A 21670-nucleotide genomic window follows, 5' to 3' on the forward strand; every position below is an offset into this window, starting at 1 on the left:
TGAAGTGATTAACTTACTACTTTAAAATGGCATATTTACAAAATATATATAATATATCCTACATCAGGGTTGGCTCTAGGCAAAACTAAAAGAAGGTGAAGTGACAGAAAAAAAATTAAAAATTAAAAAGTCAAATAAAAGGAATAATAAAAAAATAGAAAGTTCGTTTTGATGTATTCACATTCTCTATTTTTTTAAAACCATTTCCTGCTTTTTCCCCCTGCCAACATTTTCCTCCCATTGAAGAACTTCTCTCTTTGCTCTACTCCCTTCTTGTGTTTGCTGGAAAGGTTTCCATGGAGGCACTCAATAACTGCACAACTGTAAATTCAAATTTCATGGTATGTGGAAGATGATATAAGTCTATAATAGTCATCCTGGACTACATTTTTAGGGTTGTTCCAAACAGTCTCAGTAGTCTCACTGATTGACTTCATTAGTATATATGGCAAATTTAAACCTAAAAAACTGATATTGACAAAACATCTTCACCTTAGGATGTAAAAAGCCAAAAGAGACGTTTCACCCACTCTAACAAGAAACAGCTGGATAATCTATAAAATCATAACTTGTAATATGGATACCAATCAATTCTAAAGTGCAACACACCCCTCCAAAGACAGACAGAAGACACAGTTTTGATTTTTGGCACAACGTGTTGAAAATGAGTTGCTGCAATGTAAGGAGATAAGAAGAAATGGCTAAAATTTTAATGAATTCTTAAAGGCTACGTGTGAGCTAGCATGTAAATTTAGAATAGCTATGAGCCTCAGGCACAAGGGGAGCTTTCATGTACTTGCAAACTTCTCTTTCATCAGCCTCCACCAAGTGTTTCCGAGAAAACACTGGAGGCCGTGGAGGAGATAAGAGAGCCTCCTTGGTGGCACAGGGAGAAATGCTGAGTATGCCCCACACCCAAGCCCTAGATACACACAGCCTGCCCAAGACTGAAGCTGGACAAAGACAATGGAGACCTACTTCCCACCCCCAATATGAGCCTAGCAGCACATCACGAACAACAATAGTCTACTCGTGAGGGGTAAGAGCAACAGCATAGGAAGAGACCTCATGCTGTGGCACAGGCCTGCAAAGACTGTTGAAAGCTGAGGATGGAGCAGAATGGCAGGGGAAAACCCTCTAGAACCCAAAGCTCCCCTACAAATACAAAGTGGCAGCAGCTTACTATTGTAGAATGAAGCCTGTGGTATCATTGAAGGAAAAAAACCAAACTCAGCTCAACTGCTGACTAGGTTGGAAGGACCTTCACATTAATGGCCTGTTCGTTTCGGGACATAAATATTATCTACCTTAGTCTCTTCTTTACTAATACACATAATACCCAGCATTTATCTTTTAAAAGAGAGAGAGACACACACAAAAAGCCAGCAAAAGAAGTAAATAATCCATTGTCAAGAGATAAAACAATCAACAAACAGACTGAGAGACGACCCTCGTACTGAGCCTAAAAGAAAAAGACTTTTGGGGCACCTGGGCTCAGTTGGTGAAGCATCCCACTCTTGATTTCGGCTCAGGTCATGATCTTACAGTTCGTGAGATCAAGCCCTGCACTGGACTCTATACTGACAGCATGGAGCCTGCTTAGGACGCTCTACCTCCCTCTCTGCTCCTCCCCTGGGCTTGCTCGTGTGTTCCCTGTCACTCTCTCAAAATATAGAAATTAATTTAAAAAAAGAAAAAAAAAGACTTTCGCATAACAATGATCAATACACTGTAATATCTACTGGAAAACAACACACAAGGATGCAGAAAGAATTTAAGCAGAGAGAGAAAGGAAATTAAAGTGTTAGAAATAAAAACATGATATCAGATTGATGATCACAGATATTAACTCCTTTGGCAGGCTCATCAGCAGACCAGCAATTCATTTTATGCCATCGTTACCCAGATGCCAAAACCAAATGAAGATATTATAAGAAAAACAAAACTATATGCCATTATATATATAAACATATTTATTCATTATTTTATAGTAGACATATTCAGTTATATTTATATTTTCATACGTAGTGTGTCTGAAATAATACATTACGACTTGGGGCCGCCTGGGTGGGTCAGTTGCTTAAGCGTCTGACTCCGTCTCAGGTCAGGATTTCACAGTTTGTGAGTTTGAGCCCCATGTCGGGCTCTGTGCTCACAGCGCAGGGCCTGGAGTCTGTTTCAGATTCTGTGGCTCCCTCTCTCTCTGCCCCTCCCCTGCTTGTGCTCTGTCTCTCTATCAAAAATAAATAAACATTAAAAAATTTAAAAATACATTATGACTTACACATATACATTTTAACTATAAAATTTCTAAAATACAACTGATGAATGAAAACTACTCATAAATAAAGCAACATGAATAAGTCACAAAAGCATTATAAGTAAAAGAAGCAAGACCCAAAACTGCTATGTAACAGTTTGATTTTATGTATAAGACATTCTGAAAAGAATCAAAACTGCACGGACAGAAATCAGAGCAGGTTGACAAGAGCAGGGAAAGAGAAAGGAATGAGCTATAAAGTTATGAAAGTGAAATGCTTATCTTGGTTGCAGTGATGATTTCATGACCAGTTAAGTTTGTCAAAACTCATCAAAATGTAAATTCAAAAGACAAAAATTTTAATTTATATAATTTGCCCTTCAATAGACCTTTTTTTTTCTAAAGAGAGAGAGAGAAAGTATGCGCAGGGAAGGGGCAGAGAGAGAGAGAGAGAGAGAGAGAGAGAGAATCTTAAGCAGGCTCCATGCCCAGTGTGGAGCCCAATGTGGGGCTTGATCTCACAACTATGAAATCATGACCTGAGCCTACATTAAGAGTCAGATGCTTAACTGACTGGGCACCCCAATAGAGATGACTTTTTTTAAAAAGCAAAAAGTGGCTAAAAAAAATACCACTTTAATCAATTTCTTATAGAAAATCTATATGGAGTTGTGTTGAAAACAGGTTTCTGCTGCCCAAGGAAACTCCTACTGGAAAGAAAAGCAAAACTATCCAAGTCACATTAAAAACATTTTTTCTTAGGAATATTTAGCTTTTAAAAGCACCAGCAGCTAGAAGTCAATAGGTGCAATATAGAACTGATTCCATAAATTAAATTTCTGAAACCATAGCCGCAAAATGAGAGATAATGTTTATAACAAGGGACTTTCTCAGGTTCCTGAAATCAGGGATCTCCACATTTCTGACCACGACATACAGCATATATTTTACATTTTGGCTTAATACATACATTTATTTATAGGAAGCTTCATGCAGGATGTGCTCTCATATCTTCCACCTATTCTACTCTATTCTCTTCTATCCCATTTTATTGTTATTTTTAAAAGTATGATTAGAAAGTAAAGAATCTAGAATGATCCTAACAGATTGAAACCAGTAGTTTGAGAAACACCATTGTACATTACAGTAAACAGATGTTCCCAACCCATCTTTCCACCCACCTCTCCCATTGTATTGTGCTCATTATTATTTTTATTCAAAATGAGGACTATAGTCAAATATGTAAAATATGTTAGTGCCAAGGATGCTATCCCACTTCTAATCATAAAAATTGTTTAAGTATTTCTAAGGTGTTGTCTTAGGGAAAATAAGGCAGATGAAATATTATAGTATGTGGATAAGAGGTGATACAGTATCAGGTAAAGAATTTAATGACAATCCATCCACCTTCCTGTTTGTCCACCCATCCCATCAATATTTATTGAGTACATCTTATGTGCCAGTGGTAAGAGCTAGACACTTGGCAGGGATTGGGGAACACAACAAAAGAAAAAACAGACATGGGTTTTGTCTTCAAAGCAAGAATAGTAGGGGAGACTGACATTATACAAATAAAATGCTACTTCTAAATGTTTATAGCAAATACCAGGCAAATGCTGGGAATAAGTATATTTCCAGTTGAATATAAGTTAAGATTTGAAAGGAACAAATTCTCAAACACACAAGTACACAGCCAGGAAATAACATAGGCACTGTCAGAGCTCTAGGGCAATATATGAAATACAATGTATTTAGGCCATCAGGTACCATACAGCTTACAAATTACAGAAGTCCTCTATACTATATACCTTGCACATGCTTATATTACTCCATGTATCATTCTATACAGTACTGCTTTATTTACAGGTCAGTCTCTCTAGAATATAAGCTCCACATGGGTAGGCATCTTCTTTGTTTTTCTGCTTAGAAAGTGCTTGGCATTTAAGAGTCAGTTAAGCGTCTGACTTCGGCTCAGGTCATGATCTCATGGTTCGTGGGTTTGAGCCCCGTGTCGGGCTATGTGCTGACAGCTCAGAGCCTGGAGCCTGTTTCAGATTCTGTAATTCCCTCTCTCTCTGACCCTCCCCTGCTCACGCTGCCTCTCTCTCTCTCAGAAATAAAAAATTTTAAAAAAACATTAAAAAAAAAAAAGATGCATCCAACCAACGCTTACTGCACTGAACAGAAACCAGTTTAAAAAAACCAAGAGAGATAGGGCGCCTGGGTGGCTCAGTCAGTTAAGCATCTGACTCTTGATTCTGGTTCAGGTCATGATCTCTGAGCTGCTGGTGCAGAGCCTGCTTGGGATACTCTCTCTCTTCTACTCTCTCTGCCCCTCCCCTGCTTGCACACACATGCACGTGCATGCTCTCTCTCTCAAGATAAAGAAATAAAACATTAAAAAAAAACAGACAGTAGTTGGGGTATTTAGATATACATGCCTAAGAGACTTATAGCCAAATTTTAGGGGGGCAATCATTATTTTGGGCCAACCAATTAACCTCCCCCTACCCAAACAATCCACATAAATCTAAATTACACCAAAGGTGTTAGAAGCATAAAATTATCTTGAGCTGTCATTGGTAACTTAAAAATATCTACAATTAAAGTGGGACCTGGGTGGTTCAATTGGTTGAACATCTGCCTTTGGCTCAGGTCCTGATCTCATGGTTTGTGGGTTTGAGTCCCATGTTGGCTCTGTGCTGACAGCTTGGAGCCTGCTTTGGATTCTGTGTCTCCCTCTCTCTGCCCCTCCCCTGCTCATGCTCTGTCTGTCTCTCCCTCAAAAATAGTAAACATTAAAAAAATTTTTTTAAATGTCTACAATTAAAAATGTTTAATTTTACAATAAATATAAACTCTTACTTACAATGAACTTTCATCTAATAAGAACCATACACGATTAATACCTGAGGGAGCTGTTGTTGGGGTTTTTTAGATCTTGATGAAGTTTTATCACCCATTCCTGATATTCTTGCTTTTGGATGGCAGTTGATTGTTTTAATTCATTTGACCACTTATTTTCTAAGTCCTAAAAAGAGAGTACACCAAGTGTTCAATTTTTTTTTTTACAAAAATAAATAAGCAAAATAAAATGCAACCATGTGTCTAAAAATCATTGTACTTCACTTACTTGCTGGGATTCAAAATGCTGAGCAGCCAGTGAATTTACATCTTGATCTGTCAGTGATTTCCCCAATTCCTGCATCACTTTTTCCATTTCAATACCTTGTCTAAAACATAAATAAGAAGATATAGTCATGAAATCTTTAAGGCTACTCCAGATTCATTGAACAATCCCTACAAAGCAAAAATACAATTTTTATTTTGGGGTGCCTGGATGGCTCAGTCAGTTAAGTGCTGGAGCTCAGCTCAGGTTATGATCTTGTGGTTTGTGAGTTGGAGCCCTGCATCAGGCTCTGTGCTGACAGCTCAGAGCCAGAAGCCTGCTTCAGATTCTGTGTGTGTGTCTCTCTCTGACCCTCTCCTGCTCATGCTGTCTCTCTCTCTCTCTCAAAAATAAACAAAACATTAAAAAATATTTAAACTGAGGAGTGATGGGTGTAGGGGGGAGATGGGCATGGAGGAGGGCACTTGTGGGGATGAGCACTAGGTGTTATATGGAAACCAACTTGACAATAAACTATCTGTAAAAAAACAAATTTTTTTTTAAAGTTTGTTCTAAAATATATTGCAAACAAATGTGGAAAGACAAAAGATGTTAATTTAAAGGATTTTACTATAATTCTAATTAATTTAACTGCTCTTAAAAGAGAATTTATACTTATTTATAATAACTGATTAAGACACTTATATGTATATGATAAATAAAACTCATTTATATGTTATATATTTATACATTTTTATATATACCTTCTAGAATTAATTATGCAATACTATTTAGTCCCTGCTTAATTCAAATGCAGGTGACCCCATTAACTTTTTTTAGTTACTGGGGGCCATGTGCTTGTAAGATTTTCTTTAAAACATAAATAATTGCTAAACATTTATAAATACAAACTTGGAGATAAATAGATTAATATTTTACATTACCCATGTTCCCTCTAGTGGATAAAAAGTATCATTGCTATTTTTAAGTTTTAAAGATTCAGTATCTTTAAATATCAATAAATGAATATCTTTAAATATTTTTATTTTATTTAATTTATTTTATTTTAAATCTGGTTTGCTAACAACTGCAAATTAACAGTGAGAAAAAAAGACTAATAAATAATTCAACAAATTTCCTGAACATTTATTTCATCCTAAATGTGTCAGAAATGCAAGTAGTTAATGATATAGTTAACGATACAATATACATTTTTTATGATTAACATCAAAGGGAATTTCATTATATTTATAGTTATAGCTAACTAGATACGGGCTCAGTACGTCAGGTGTGACAATTCTAACAACCTGAACATTATCTTGAAGACATTTAGAAATAAATGATTATAACAGTCTTGATATTATGGTGAGAAACTGTCTTTTAAAGACGTAAAGTGGCATTAAAATGAAGAAATGTGTCACTTATGCTCATGAACTATCAGATACTAGTGAATTCCAACTTGCCTTAAGTTATACTGTTTACCTTTACACTATTTACCTACCTCAGGAGGAACACAGCTTATTTTTACCTTTCCAGCTAACAGTTTGGATATATGGAGAATAAATTACAAAGCTATTGTCAAAATAAGTATATTCAAATATTGTTTGTGTTTAGAAAGAAAAAAAATAAACTCCATCAAGAAATTTGTCCAAAGGACATTTCAAAAAATAACATTAACCCGAACAAACGGCTACTAAAAAACTATTACACAATAGAAAAAAATATGAAAGAAAAGAAAAAAATGTATGAAGTACCAGTAAAGGCAGATAATTAGTAGGTTAATTCAGCTTCCCAAAAGGTGAAGAATCATGTAGAATAGGAATCTTCTTCTGATTTAGAAAAAAAAGAAAAAATATAGAAGGCTGGTGGCCAGATATGGGATTTTCTGTGAGGTATAGTGAGCAGGTAGCAAAATTGGGTCACAATTCAGAATAGCTTTCCAGCTGAATGAAAGTGCTAGTCATAGCTATTGATATGGACAATAGAGACCCAAGCTGGGAATTTTTTAATATACCTCAATAGGCAGAATAAGGATAGTCCCAGAAAACCTGAGAACCAAGAGCAGATTCAGAGTGAGGTTATATTCTTTGAAGGCTTGGTAGGAAAAAAAAAATCAAATAAATGAAGTTCAACAGAAAGTATTCAATTAGTATTAGGTAATTATACTTTCATATATTTATAGAAGTCAAATCTATATTTTGTTCTTAATTCTAAAAATATATTCACAGTTTTACTGGCTACATCATAAAGGACTAGAAAAAAAACCCATCAAATTTTCATCTCCTCTGGGAAACAGCTTCAACTATCTACCTGACGGCAATTACCTATACTGCAGGTAACCCCTCTAGATAGGAATACTGCCTCAAAACAGTTAATTACATACAGAGTAACAGATGTCAAAACATCAAGTTCTTTTCGACAGGGACAGTTCTAATATTTTATTAGATAGGAAAAAAAAGGTTGAGAGGTGTAGAATTGTTATGAAAATGTACAAATCTATGCAATACAGTAAAAATGCTGATCTGGTACACAGAAGAATATTTCTCAGGAAGAATTATTAAATCCAGTTGCTTATGATTTGTGTGTTTTACATTTTCTTAACTATGACAATCATCAAAATAACAGCTTATTCTCATCTTGCTAGTCCCAACATTTTCTAATGCAAAGCAAATGAGAGCCAGGAGCAAACCAGTACATCATTTTAAAGTTACTAATTTGGGACACATTACCAAATCAGTCACAAAAAATACATGTGATTTAGTCCTAATATACTTTCACAATCAAGGGAATTTCACATAAGCAACACTGAAAAATTATTTTAATGCCATGTATACTTAAAGTCTTAAGTAGATATTTTTAAGGTAATAGATTTTATTAGATTCTGCTGAATCAAAATGGATTATCTAGAAGAAGCATGTTTTGATTGTTACATTTTATAGAATTGCTAGGAAGCAATCTGGAAAGTTATGTTAAAATTTTTTTTAACTTTTATTTATTTTTGAGAGACACAGTGTAAGGGGGTGGGGGGGTAGAGAGAGAGGGAGACACAGAACCAAAGCAGGCTACAAGCTCTGAGCTGTCAGCACAGAGCCCAACGCGGGGCTCAAACTCAGGAACAGGGAGATCATGACCTGAGCTGAAGTCGGAGGATTAAGTGACTGAGCCACCTAGGCATCCCTGGAAAGTTATATTTTAAAATAAATAATACTAGCAATTTTTTACTTACTCTGAAGAAAAAAAAATGAATCACAAAAGCACTGTTTGCATACTATTTGCAATGAATTAAAATAAAATTAAAATTTCTTGGAGTAAACCTAGTGTTATATTTTACCTCATGTAAATTAACTTACAAAAATGAACTGAGAGAGACCATGAACATAGTAATGGTAGGGTTTTAAATAGGTTCTCAACAGGGAGAGAGCATGATACAGTGGTTAAGAGCTTTGGAGTCAGACTCCCTGGTTTCAAATTCAAGTTTGTCCCTAGACAAATAACTTATTTAAGCCTCAATTTCTTCACCTTATATTACCATCAAAGGTGGTAATAATAGTGGGGTTGTGGTGAGAATCAAATGATATAGGGCATCTGTTATGGACTGCATGTTTGTATCCTCCAAATTCATATGTTGAAACCCTAGCCCCCAATGTGATATTTGGAGGTGGGACCTTGACCTAAATAGGTTTAGATGAAGCCATGAGGTTGGAGACTTCACGACAGGATTAGTGTCTAGAGCTCTCTCTCTAGAAGAGATGCACCAGGAGTGCACACATCAAGGCACTGTCTATAAGCAGATGGGTCTGCCAGACACCAAATCTGCTGGCACTTTGATCGTGAACTACATAGCCTCCAGAACCTCTGTGTAAGCCACCTAGTCTATGGTATTTTGCTATAGAGGTCTGAATGGATTAAGACATCATCTAAAGCACTTTGCACTGGGCCTAGAACAAAGCCTGCGACACGAGGTGCTTTCAACAAGAGGTAAGCTATTCCTCTTATCAGAAATAAAATATAAAGCTAGCAAAATTTATTCAGGTAAATCACTTGATAAGTTTTATAAATCTATGAGGACTTCCTAGTTGAAATTACAGATTGAAACACATAAGAAAATCAATTTCTAATATTAGAGAATTTTTCAATATTATAATTGAATGAAAAATTGTTCTGTAGCCATCGTACCTGACAATGTAATATTTAATTATGATAACACAAGAAATCTAAAATACCTCTCTCGTAACTTTTTCAGCTCCACATCTCTTTCACCAATCAGTTCTGAGATACTAACAAAGTAATTATGTTCCAAATTTAGAAGAGTTTCAGAGGCCGGAGAATGGATTAGGTCATGGTATACATCTGCAAAATCTTCATCCCAGCTGGGCTCTTCAGGCCTTGCATGCTCTAATGTGGTCTACAAGATGATACACAGATATTCATGATACAGTAAATCATATGTACATAAGTCATGATATGGTATTTTTATTTAATACACTACAGACAAGTACATATATCAAGATTCCATTTTTGCGCATCAGAAGAAGATACAAAGACCTTCTATTTATATAGGTGTATATATAGGTTATATATGATTATTTTAGTAAAAAAATATATGGGAAGATACAAACTAAGTTGTAATAGGAGTTACCTGGAGGCAGGGATGAGGAGGGGGTGCTAAGGTGGAAGAAGGAATGGGAAGTATCCACAATGGAAAAAAAATTAAGGATGCTATGATCTCCTTTCTGTAAAATCACACACATACATACACGAAGGGATGATGCATAAAATACTAATGGTGGCAATTTCGTGAGAGTGGGATTTCTGATAATCTCTATTTATACTATAATGTATTACCATAATCAGAAAAAAGCTTCTCATTATAAAAAATACATTGCTAAAAAAGGTTTTATAGGATATACATTTGGAAAATGAGGTTACATATGTAGTCACCTGTTTAGTGATGAAATGACCCTGAAAACCCAATTCATGCATAGGATTTTATATCAAGACAAACATATGTGATTTCCTTATTTTGACCTTTTCTAGTATTCTAATATTCTTCCTAAAATGTAAGCATATTCAGGGGCACCTGGATGGCTCAGTCAGTTAAGCATCCAACTTCAGTTCAGCTCATTATCTCCCGGTTCTTGGGTTTGAGCCCCACGTTGGGCTCTGTGCTAACAGCTCAGAGCCTGAAGCCTGCTTGAGATTCTGTGTTTCCCTCTCTTTCTGCCCCTCCTCTACTTATGTTCTGTCTCTGTCTCTTGAAAATAAATGAATGTTAAAAAAAATTTTTTTTAAATGTAAGCATGCTTTTAAGATTAGGAAAACAAAATGATAAGGGATCAAGTAAACACTGATAAGCAAGAAAAACAGAAACATGGAGAGACAAAACGGGGATACCCTCAGCATACGCATAGATACATCCAGGGAAATACACACACACATCCAGAGGGGTACAGATGCCTGTCCCAAGGACCTCTAGATATGTCAACACATCAGACAGATAAGAGTACTTTATAGGTGAGAAAACTGGCTGATCAGTCCCTTGTCAAAGATCGTCCAATTTAAAGGCAAAGTTGGAAATAACACAAAGAATTCAATATTTTTTCCTTTATTGATCTTTGTAGACAGATACCTGTAAAAAAAGAACAATCTGAATTCTTCCCTTTTCTTACCAATGAAAATATTAAAAATTAATCAATGACATAACTCCAAGTAATAATTTACCTAAAATGAAACGAGTGGACAAATCTTGAATCCAGTCAATCAATACGTAAACTTTTCTCCCTTGTCTTCTTTCACTTATACTTCAATCAATTGCCAGATCAGGAGGGAAGAGTTTAAGGTGACTAGCTGATTAGGTGACTAGACCATGTATTTCATCTGCTCTAAGGCCTCTGAAAACTTGAAAGCACATTCTGATAACTGCTATAGGAATTATAACCAGGCCACATGACTTAAGCTCCATTCAAAATTCACTTCAAGTTTAGGCTAAAATTTTGTAGAAAGGAGCCAGTGAGAGATCGTAGGGACCAGTTTGCCCATAAATAATACTAGGCATCCAGTTACCCCACTAACCAGATTGGTTAACTACAATAACTGGCAACATCAATTTAAAACTTGGCCTAGAGCAAGCCTTATGAATAGATAGAAACTACGTACAGGAGAAGCACTAAACAGAGTTTTCCCTTAACCTCACTCATGCCATTCCTTCAGGAGAGACCATACCAGAAAGAGAACTGTGATGGCTGAGGGGAATGGGGCATTGAGGAAAGGCCTACAGAGAGAAAAACTAATGTTGAGGCCATTATTTCTCCATTTCCACCTCCCCACAGAAAACTTTGGCCCTGAGTTCACAGACCTCTTCTCGTTTCCACCTCCTATCATCAATCTGGGTCACCTGAACATCCATGTGGATAGCCCAGGTCAGTGCCCTACCTTCTTACTTTCCCTGAACTCCTTGTCTTTACTCAGTCCTTTGCCATTGTCTAGCCAAAATCCTCAATTCCCTTGACTCATGTTCGTTTTCTTGCCCACCTAACAACTCTAATCTTATTCCTCTTCTCTATGTCCAGAGTTGGGCTATCCACATATATAGAATGCTGCAGCAGAAAAACTACAAAACTGTAAAGTTTATGGCGGCAGACTGGTGTCAGTCTAACATTTCCCTTCAATGTTGCAATGCTGTCTTTCTCTGGTCATTTCTCTCCACAAACATCCAACTATGTCATCAGTTTCCCACCTCATCTAAACAAGTGGTCTCTCCATATTATTTACCAGAAAAAGCAGAAGCAGTTAGAAGAGCATGTCTTCAACTTCCTGCTACTAAAGTAGTACAGTTTTCAGAATCTATATCCACCCTTTCCTTCCTCCTTTCTGCCATAACAGAAGAAGGATCCCTCTTTCCAGTTAACATTAACTCTCTACTTCAGTTCTGAATTCTGTCCCTTCTAGTCTTCCTGTCCACCACTGTAAAGAAACCTCTGACCCTGTGTTCTCATTTTGCAAATGCCTCATCTCTCTTCTCTATGCAACCAAGCTTCTTCTTCTTTTTTTTAAATGTTTTATTTATTTCTAGGAGAGAGAGAAAGAGAGAGAGAGACAGCATGAGCAGGGGAGGGTCAGAGAGAGAGGGAGTCACAGACTGAAACAGGCTCCAGGCTCTGAGCTGGCAGTCAGCACAGAGCCCGACACGGGGCTCGAACCCATGAACCGCGAGATCCTGACCTAAGCAAAAGTCGGACGCTTAACCGACTAAGCCACCCAGGCGCCCCTCTATGCAACCAAGCTTCTTGAGTTATCTACACTCAATTTATTTCCACACATTTTTAAAATCACTGAAATCTAGTTTTGGTCCCCACCAATCCATTGAAACTGATCTTGCCACAGATAAGATTACTTGATAAACATAATGGATATTTTTGAGTCTTTTTCTTACTATGTTTTTTTGGGCAGAATCTGACACTACTGACCATTTCCTCCTTCATGACACATCTTTTCTCTCAACTCTCATGAAACCATAATCTTCTGTCTTCCTTCCACTTCCTGGGCCAGTTCTTCCCTTTCCTTTACAGGTTCTTCTTCCTTTGTTCATCCCTCAAGTGTTAGTATGTTCATTTACTTGTATATTCACCCTTTTTTTTTTGCCATTCATCTACCCTATCTATCTAAACCATAACAAACCCATGTTGTTTTCAGAGACTGGACGAGGTACCAGAGCTATAATAGAGAATAAACTAAGCATTTCTGAGTGGCTATCCATATAAGTAAGAAATAGAGGTAAATCAACACACAATTATAATACAGGGTTTCATCATGATTCTGTGCAGGCATTACTCTTTTCATTCTATATAGTCACCTTGAACAGTTTCATTCATTCTATGACTTCAACATTCATCTATGTACAAGTGACTCCAATACCTATATCTCCAATCCAGTCATCTTTCCTGAGTGCCAGGTGTTATAGCTAAATGCTTATGAGATACCTGCACATGGATGTCTTGTAGGCACTTCACATGTAATAGATGTAAAACTGAAGCCAACACTTTTACACCAAAACTTGCTTCTCAAGTGAAGGGAGCCACTCTTCCACTATTCCCCCAGTTGTCCGAGCCAGAAATTTGGGCCAAGGGATTTTTTATCTTTTAAGTCTCAGCTTAAATGTTACCTCCTTAGAGAAGAGATCTCTAACCCCATACAAATTAGGTCCTTCCATTCCATTCCTCCCCCTTCCCCTACGATGGCACCCCATTTATTTCCTTTGTAACATCTTTTCAATTATAATTTATGTACTTGTTTATTAACTGTCTTCTTCACTACCATTAGTGAAGGTAATAAGGACCAGATTTGTTCTTTTGATATATCTCCAATGCTTAGCACAGATCCACAAACAGTATTTGCCAAATAAACAAATAAATATATGAATGAAAAGTCATTTGTTATCTTCTATCTCCACTACCATTATTCTAGACTAAGCTTTTATCATTTCTTCCCTAACTACAACAGTCTTCTAACTTATTCCAATTTTTCCCCTTGTGGGATAAATTTTTTACACAAATGCACTGAACTGATGTTCCTGAAGTGGAGATATGATCATCTCACTCCTTTGCTAAACTTTTTCAAAGCTGCTCATTACCTTCAGATAAAGACAAAACTCAAGGAAGAGGACTGTTCTCTCCCAGGGCTCCCCTGAGACCACTACTGAGCCCCAGAGTTGGCTCCCTCCCCCACAGGTAGCAGCTCCAGTCCAGAGAAAGTCGCACAACCCTGAAAACTCTGATCTTCACTCCTAAGGTTATTTGCAAAGTAGAAACTGGCCCTCTCTGTATTTTTCATTCCTTAGTCTCTGGTCCAGGGAAGTTCTTTTGTCCAAATACAATCTCATGCTTCCACAGCCTGTCTTTCTCTTCCTTTTGTTTCTCTACTGAAGGGGATCCACCCGCTCCTCCATGCCTAGCTGCCCATTTTATCTCTCCCAATTCACAAACACACACCTCTGTCCCATCAAGCTCCTTCCACCTGTGGATATTTGTCTGTTACTCTATAGCCTGGATTATTGGTATTCCAAGTGTTCCAACCTCAATACTGCTGTTTGAGGGATGAGGAAAATTCCAACCCTTCTACTTCTCCACCATCTTGACTCACACCCAAACTGCCAAGTAAGAAGTCAAACTTTCACTTTTCACAGATGGCAATGATACACTGCATGGAAAACCCAAAAGACCATCAAAAAAATGCTAGAATTAATACATTAATTCAGCAAAATAGCAGGATATTCAGAAATTGGTTGCATTTCTATACATCAATAATAAAGCAACAGAAAGAGATATCAAGGAATTGATCCCATTTACAACTGCACCAAGCACATATAAAATACCTAGGAATAAACCTAACCAATGAGGTAAAAGATCTGTACACTGAAAACTATAAAAAGCTTACAAAAGGGGTGCCTGGTGGCTTAGTTGGTTGGGTCTCTGACTTCAGCTCAGGTCATGATCTCGCAGTCCGTGAGTTCAAGCCCCGCATCAAGCTGTGTGCTGACAGCTCAGAGCCTGGAGCCTGCTTTGGATTCAGTGTCTCCTTCTCTCTTTGCCTCTACCCCGCTCAAGCTCTGTCTCACTCTGTCTCAAAAATAAATAAACATTAAAAAAAAAAAAGCTTATGAAAGAGATTGAATAAGACACAAAGAAATGGAAAAACATTCCATGCTCATAGATTGATTGGAAGAACAAATATTGTTAAAATGTCTATACTACCCAAAGGAATCTACACATTCAATGCAATCCCAATCAAAAGACCAGCATTCTTCACAGAACTAAAACAAACAATCCTAAAATCTGTATGGATCCACAAAAGACCCCAAATAGCCAAAGCAATGTCGAAAAAGAAAACCAAAGCTGGAGGCATCACAATCCCAGACTTAAAGCTATATTACAAAGATGTAATCATCAAGACAGTCTGGTATTGGCACAAAGGCAGACACACAGACCAATGAAATAGAGAACCCAGCAATGTACCCACAAATGTATGGCCAACTAATCTTTGACAAAGCAGGAAAGAGTAGCCACTGGAAAAATGACAGTCTCTTTAGCAAACAATGCTAGGAGAACTGGACAGCAACATACAGAAGAAATGAAACTGGACGACTTTCTAACACCCTACACAAAAGAAATTCAAAATGGATGAAAGACCCAAATGTGAAAGAGGAAACAAAATCCTAGAAGAGAAAAACAGGCAACAACCTTTTTGACCTCAGCTGCAGCAACTTCTCACTTGACACATCTCCAAAGGCAAGGGAAATAAAAGCAAAAATTAACTGTTGGGACCTCATCAAGATAAAAAGCTGCACAGTGAAGGAAAAAAATCAACAAAACCAACAGGCAACAAATGGAATGTGAGAAAATATTTGCAAATGACATACCAAATAAAGGCTTAGTATCAAAAAGTCTATAAAGAACTTGCCAAACTCAACAGCTAAATAACAAATAACTCAGTGAAGAAATGGGCAGAAGACATGAACAGACACTTTTCCAAAGAAGACATCCAGATGGCTAACAGACACATGAAAAGATGCTCAACATCACTCATCATCAGGAAAATACACATCAAAACCACATTGAGATACCACCTCACACTGGTCAGAGTGGCTAAAATTAACAACTCAAGACAACAGATGTTGGCGAGGATATGGAGAAATGGGGAACCCTCTTGCACTGTTTGTGGGAAAGAGAACTGGTGCAGCCACTGTGGAAAACAGTATGGAGGTTCCTCAAAAAATTAAAAATAGAATTACCCTACAACCTAGCAATGGCACTACTAAGAATTTATCCAAAGGATACAGGAGTGCTGATTCATAGGGGCACATGTACCCCAATGTTTATAGAGCACTATCAACAATAGCCAAATTACAGAAAAAGCCCAAATGTCCATCAACTGATGAATGGATAAAGAAGATGGGGTATAATACAATGGAATACTACTTGGCAATGAAAAAGAATGAAATCTTGCCATTTGCAACAGTGTGGATGGAACTGGAGGGTATTATGCTAAGTGAAATAAGTCAGAAAAAGATATCATATGTTTTCACTCATATGTGGAATTTGAGAAACCTAACAGAAGAACACAGAAGAAATGAAGGAAAAACAAGTTACAAACAGAGAGGGAGGCAAACCAGAAGAGACTTTTAAATACAGAGAGCAAAGAACAAACTGAGGGTTGATGGGGGTGGGGAGTTGGAGGATGGGGAAAATGGGTGATCGGCATTGAGGAGGGCACTTGTTGGGATAAGCACTGGATGTTGTATATAAGTGATGAATCATGGAATCTAGTCCTGAAGCCAAGACTATACTGTATACACGGTATATTAGCTAACCTGACAATAAGTTATTAAAAAACAAAACAAAACAAAACTCAAGATTGTTTGTAAGACTCTTTCCCAGCTATTCTGAACTCTTTCAGTTTTCCTTTTAAAAACAAATTTTTTAACGTTTATTTTTGAGAGAAAGAGCACCAGCAGGGGAGGGTCAGAGAGAGAGGGAGACACAGTATTCAAAGCAGGCTCCAGGCTCTGACCTGTCAGCATAGAGCCCATGTGAGGCTTGATCTCTTGAACCACAAGATCATGACCTGAGCTGACGTCAGATGCTTAACTGATGGAGCCACCCAGGTGCCCCCACCTCCAATTTTTTTAATGTTTATTTTGAGAGAGAGAAAGACAGAGGCAGAAAGAGAGAGAGAGAGAGAGAGAACGAGTGGGGTAGGAGCAGAGAGGAGACAGAATCTGAAGCAGACTCCAGGCTCTGAGCTGAATCTGAAGCAGGCTCCAGGCTCTGAGCTGTAAGCACAGAGCCTGACACGGGGTTTGGACCCATGAACCACAAGATCATGACCTGAGCTGAAGTTGGGCGCTCAAGTGACTGAGCCACCCAGGTGCCCCTCTTTCAGTGTTTCTAATGTGCCATGGGCTCTTTCACCTCCAGGACTTTATATATGTTTTACCCTCTACCTAGGACATTCTTTCTCCACTCTCCCACTATATACATTTACCCACATATTTCTAACTATTCTTTCAGGTATCAACTCCGTTTTTTTTTTCCTTTGGGAAGCTTTCCTGAAGTTCTGTAGACTAAAATAGGTATAGCTGCTTTGTGCTTTCCTTGCACTCTGCCCCCTACCATAGCATTTAGTATGTTCCTCTCCATTTAATTTTAAATATCTATCTTCCAGCTGTCAGTCGGTAAACTCTATGAAGGTAAGAATTGTGTCTGTCTATTTTGTTTTTGCTTACCCCAAGTGCCTAACACAGTATCTGATATCTAATAGATGCTCAGTACACATTTGATGAATGGATGAATACAAAGAGACTTGAGAAGAGAATACTGAAATGGAAGATAGAGCACCACCAAAAATAAATAGCCAACTGTAAAATTTTGCCAACAGTTGGCTCTGTTTGGCCTTCCTGATCTATCCAGGCTTACTTCTCATTATTTAAAAAATTAATGCAATAGCAAAAGATACTGCAGTGATTAGGAAAAACAATGTAATAAGGTGTTTAGAGGCTACAAGCAGAAAAAGATGACTGGCAACAAATCCTGACAGTAGATAAGAAAAGGAAACAGAAGAAAATGGAATTACTATACAAAGAAGGCCTTAACAGTCAGTTACACACATTTGAGTAGACCATCAGAACCCTCTCTACCGGGCAGGTATATGTGAAAGCACAGCTGTGTTACCAGAGGCAATGGTCCCCACCGTGAAAATTCCTTATATCTCAGAAGCTTATTCAGTACACACAGCCTTCTCTTGACGCAGAGCCTCACAGTATCCCCTACAAGCATGTTCACTTATATTTATAGTGACGAGTCGGGGTCATCAAGAAGTTAGAGCTGAATTTTACATACTGTGTTTAAGAAAGCAAGGAAATGTGTACTATGTTTTTTATTAAAAATTTTTTAAGTTTATTTTTTTAGTAATCTCTACAACCAATACGGGATTGAAACTCATGACCCTGAGATCTAAAGTCACATGTTCTACTGACTGAGCCCACCAGGCACCGCTGTCCTACATTTTTTTAACGATCTTTGTCAAAATGTGGTAAAGCTAAAAGTTTCATGATATAAATATCTCCACAAGTTAAATATCTAGTAAATTCATTTACAGTAAATGGAGTTCATTCCTTCATAGACCAAAGTAACTGGTATTACAGTAAACATTCTGCTATTTCACCTCTTTATTGATGGTCCAGTTATTCTTCTCAAGTTACTGAAACAATGTTTACCCATATACGGCAGAGATGTATTAGCCCCCTTCTGTCGCACCCTCTACTCCATTCTGCTTTCACTATCAGAGTCACGCTGTGATCCTTCTGATCTCCACAATGCCATGGCTTCTAACCTCTGCAGGCCCTTTGGCAATCTGCACATAGTTCCCTTTTCTTTTTCAGTTCCTTCTTTTTCGTTGCTGATCCCCACATTTCTTGAGCTTGTACTGAGCTGTCTGGCTTGTCATTTCCATAGCTAGTGATAGCCCAAGTAGTTTCTTTGTTCTTTCTTTCCTTAATTGCTTAAAAACAGGGGTGCCTGTGTGGCTCAGTTGGTTAAGCATTAGACTTCAGCTCAGGTCATATGTCATGTTTGTGGGTTTGAGCCCTGCATTGGGCTCTGTGCTGACAGCTCAGAGCCTGGAGCCTGCTTCAGATTCTGTGTCTCTCTCTCTCACTCTGCTCCTCCCTTGCTCACACACTCTTGCTCTCTCTCTCTCAAAAATAAACAAACATAAAAAAATAAAAATAAATAAAAGCAAACAAGCAACTATACTTCTAGAATCCTGGCACTGCTAGAAAGCTGAACTCTACATAACAAGAGGTGCTGTGTACCTACCAAATTTGCATAGGGGGAGAACAGAGTACTTGCTCAATTGAGGCTTGCTGATTTTAATTCACTATAAATCTGTTCTCCTGTGATTAAATGAGTCAGTAGAAAGTGTTCTTATTTTGTTATATTAATATTATTGTTGTTATGATCATTAATCTGGAAGAAAGTCAAATTCCTATTTTTAGAATGCCTAATGTGCAGAATAAGGATAAACCATAAATTAATAAATATGGTAATTATGTTTTTATAATAATATAAACTTCAGGGCATCTGGGTGGCTCATTCGGTTAAGTGTCCGACTCTCAGTTTCAGTTCATGTCATGATCTCACAGTTTATGGCACTGAGCCCTACCTCAGTCTCCATGCTGATAGCACAGAGCCTGCTTGGGATTCTCCCTCTCCCTACCTGCCTCTCTCCCAATCATGCTCTCTCTCTCTTTCTCAAATAAAAATAAATTTTAAAAAATAGTAAGATAAACTGAAACACATAGCACATATTGACGTAACATTTGGGAAGTTTTCTCGTTGGATATACAAAATCAGGGACTGAAGACATTCTGCTTCCAGACTCTGTATCAAAACAATAGCAAGCCTAGTGGAGGGATTGACTGCTTTCTTCAAGAACTCTTGGACACTCATTCTTCCCCTAACTTCTATATATGCTCCCACATATAATTTATCCTAATTCTAATACCGACTGTGCAGTGTTATAGGCTAGAGATTTCTTTGTCTCTTCCTACTAGACTGTAAGCTCCTTGAAGGCAAAGATTTATCCTCAGCTGTGTATCCAACACATTTTAGACATACAAAAAATACTGCTTAAGTTTAGTGGAATTATTCTATTTTTTAATTTTATTTCTTTGAAGATTGTTTTAATGTTTTGTTTTTGAGAGAGAGAGCACACAAATGAAGGGAAAAGCAGAGAGAGAGGGAGACACAGAACCTGAAGCAGGCTCCTGGCTCCAAGCTGTCAGCACATAGCCTGATGCAGGGGTTGAATCCATGAACTGTGAGATCATCATCTGAGCCAAAGTCAGACACTTAACTGACTGAGCCACCCAGGAGACCCAGAATTACCCTTTTAATACCTCTTACAGCTTTATCCATTTTCACAAGCAGAAAGATTAGGTTTCTTTAAATAATTATTACCAGCATATCTTTTTTAATACAATAATTATATTCTTAACATTTAAAATAATACATGTAAATAGTGTCATTTTTAAAAAATTTTTTTAATGTTTTATTTATTTCTAGGAGAGAGAGAGACAGCGTGAGCAGGGGAGGGTCAGAGAGAGAGGGAGTCACAGACTCTGAAACAGGCTCCAGGCTCTGAGCTGGCAGTCAGCACAGAGCCCGACACGGGGCTCGAACCCACGAACCGCGAGATCATGACCCAAGCGAAAGTTGGACGCCTAACCGAATAAGCCACCCAGGTGCCCCGTAAATAGTGTCATCTTTTAAATAAACTATGACACCTTAATGGGAATGAAGCAAACTGCTTTGAATAACAAAACATGACCCCATAAAATTGATTTTCAAATTCTCATAGACCACACTGCTTAAACTGGGATGTAATTCACTCATTGTAGCTTACAATTATTGAATTTATCTGTTTACTTAGTTCTGTTTCTGGATCTCTAACTAAAATGGAAATTTCATTTTGTGTCTGTCTTGCTCACTGTTTTATGTCCGATAGCTGGCCCAGCACCTGGCATAGGGTAGATTCTCAACAAACTATATGTCATCAACTCTAAGGTGCATGTGTTTTCACATTACCACTCTCAGACATCAGAATGCATCTTGCACTGATGGTATTGTGGTATCCTATCATAGTCTAATTTATGGTGGTATTCTTTCCCAGTAGTAAATAAAATAATAGTGTTGTTATGATCCATGGCATCTTAAGACTTAATGAAACAGGAAGTATTATTTACATGGAAAAATGATGATATCAAGAGTACAGTGAGGATAAATGAGAGGACAAAAGTAAATCAAAACTTAAAATGAGCTACCACTGTTAGCTTAAGGTTGCCAGATAAAATACAGGTCACTCTGTTAAATTAGAATTTCAGATAAACAAAGAATAAATTTTACTATTAGTACGTTCCATATAATAAGTGGGATATAATTATACAAAAAAGTATTCATTTTTTGAGATTCTGTTTCAACTGGGTGCCCTGTATTTTTAATCGCTAACTCTGCCAACCCTGTATGGGTTAGAAATACAGAAGTAGCTCTTCTTTTACAAAGGCATTACATGAACTATTGTGTCGTAAACGCTCACCTGGTACAGGAAGGAGGCACAGGAGCATCGATGTATATTGTACATTTTGGAATAGTCTTGTATGTAGAGAGAAAAGGATTCTACGGTTGCTTTGGCATTACTTTAGCAGTTTAATAATCTTCACCAAAGTCCAGGTTATCCCTGAAATTTAC

At 37.5% G+C, this 21670-nt stretch overlaps 1 protein-coding gene across 1 annotated transcript in view; it reads right to left on the minus strand.

Moving 5' to 3' along the window:
- CUNH12orf4 (chromosome unknown C12orf4 homolog) overlaps window positions 1–21670 on the minus strand; it is a 47372-nt gene that overhangs the window by 21675 nt on the left and 4027 nt on the right. Inside the window, exons 4-6 of the mRNA XM_039255764.1 lie at window positions 9593–9774; window positions 5394–5493; window positions 5170–5291 (exon numbers count right to left, since the gene is read on the minus strand). Of these exons, the coding sequence (XP_039111695.1) occupies window positions 5170–5291; window positions 5394–5493; window positions 9593–9774 (404 nt within the window). The remainder of the gene's footprint in view (window positions 1–5169; window positions 5292–5393; window positions 5494–9592; window positions 9775–21670) is intronic.

Source organism: Hyaena hyaena, unplaced genomic scaffold (genome assembly GCF_003009895.1).
Source record: "Hyaena hyaena isolate Hyena2069 unplaced genomic scaffold, ASM300989v1 scaffold_547, whole genome shotgun sequence".
NCBI lineage: Eukaryota > Metazoa > Chordata > Mammalia > Carnivora > Hyaenidae > Hyaena > Hyaena hyaena.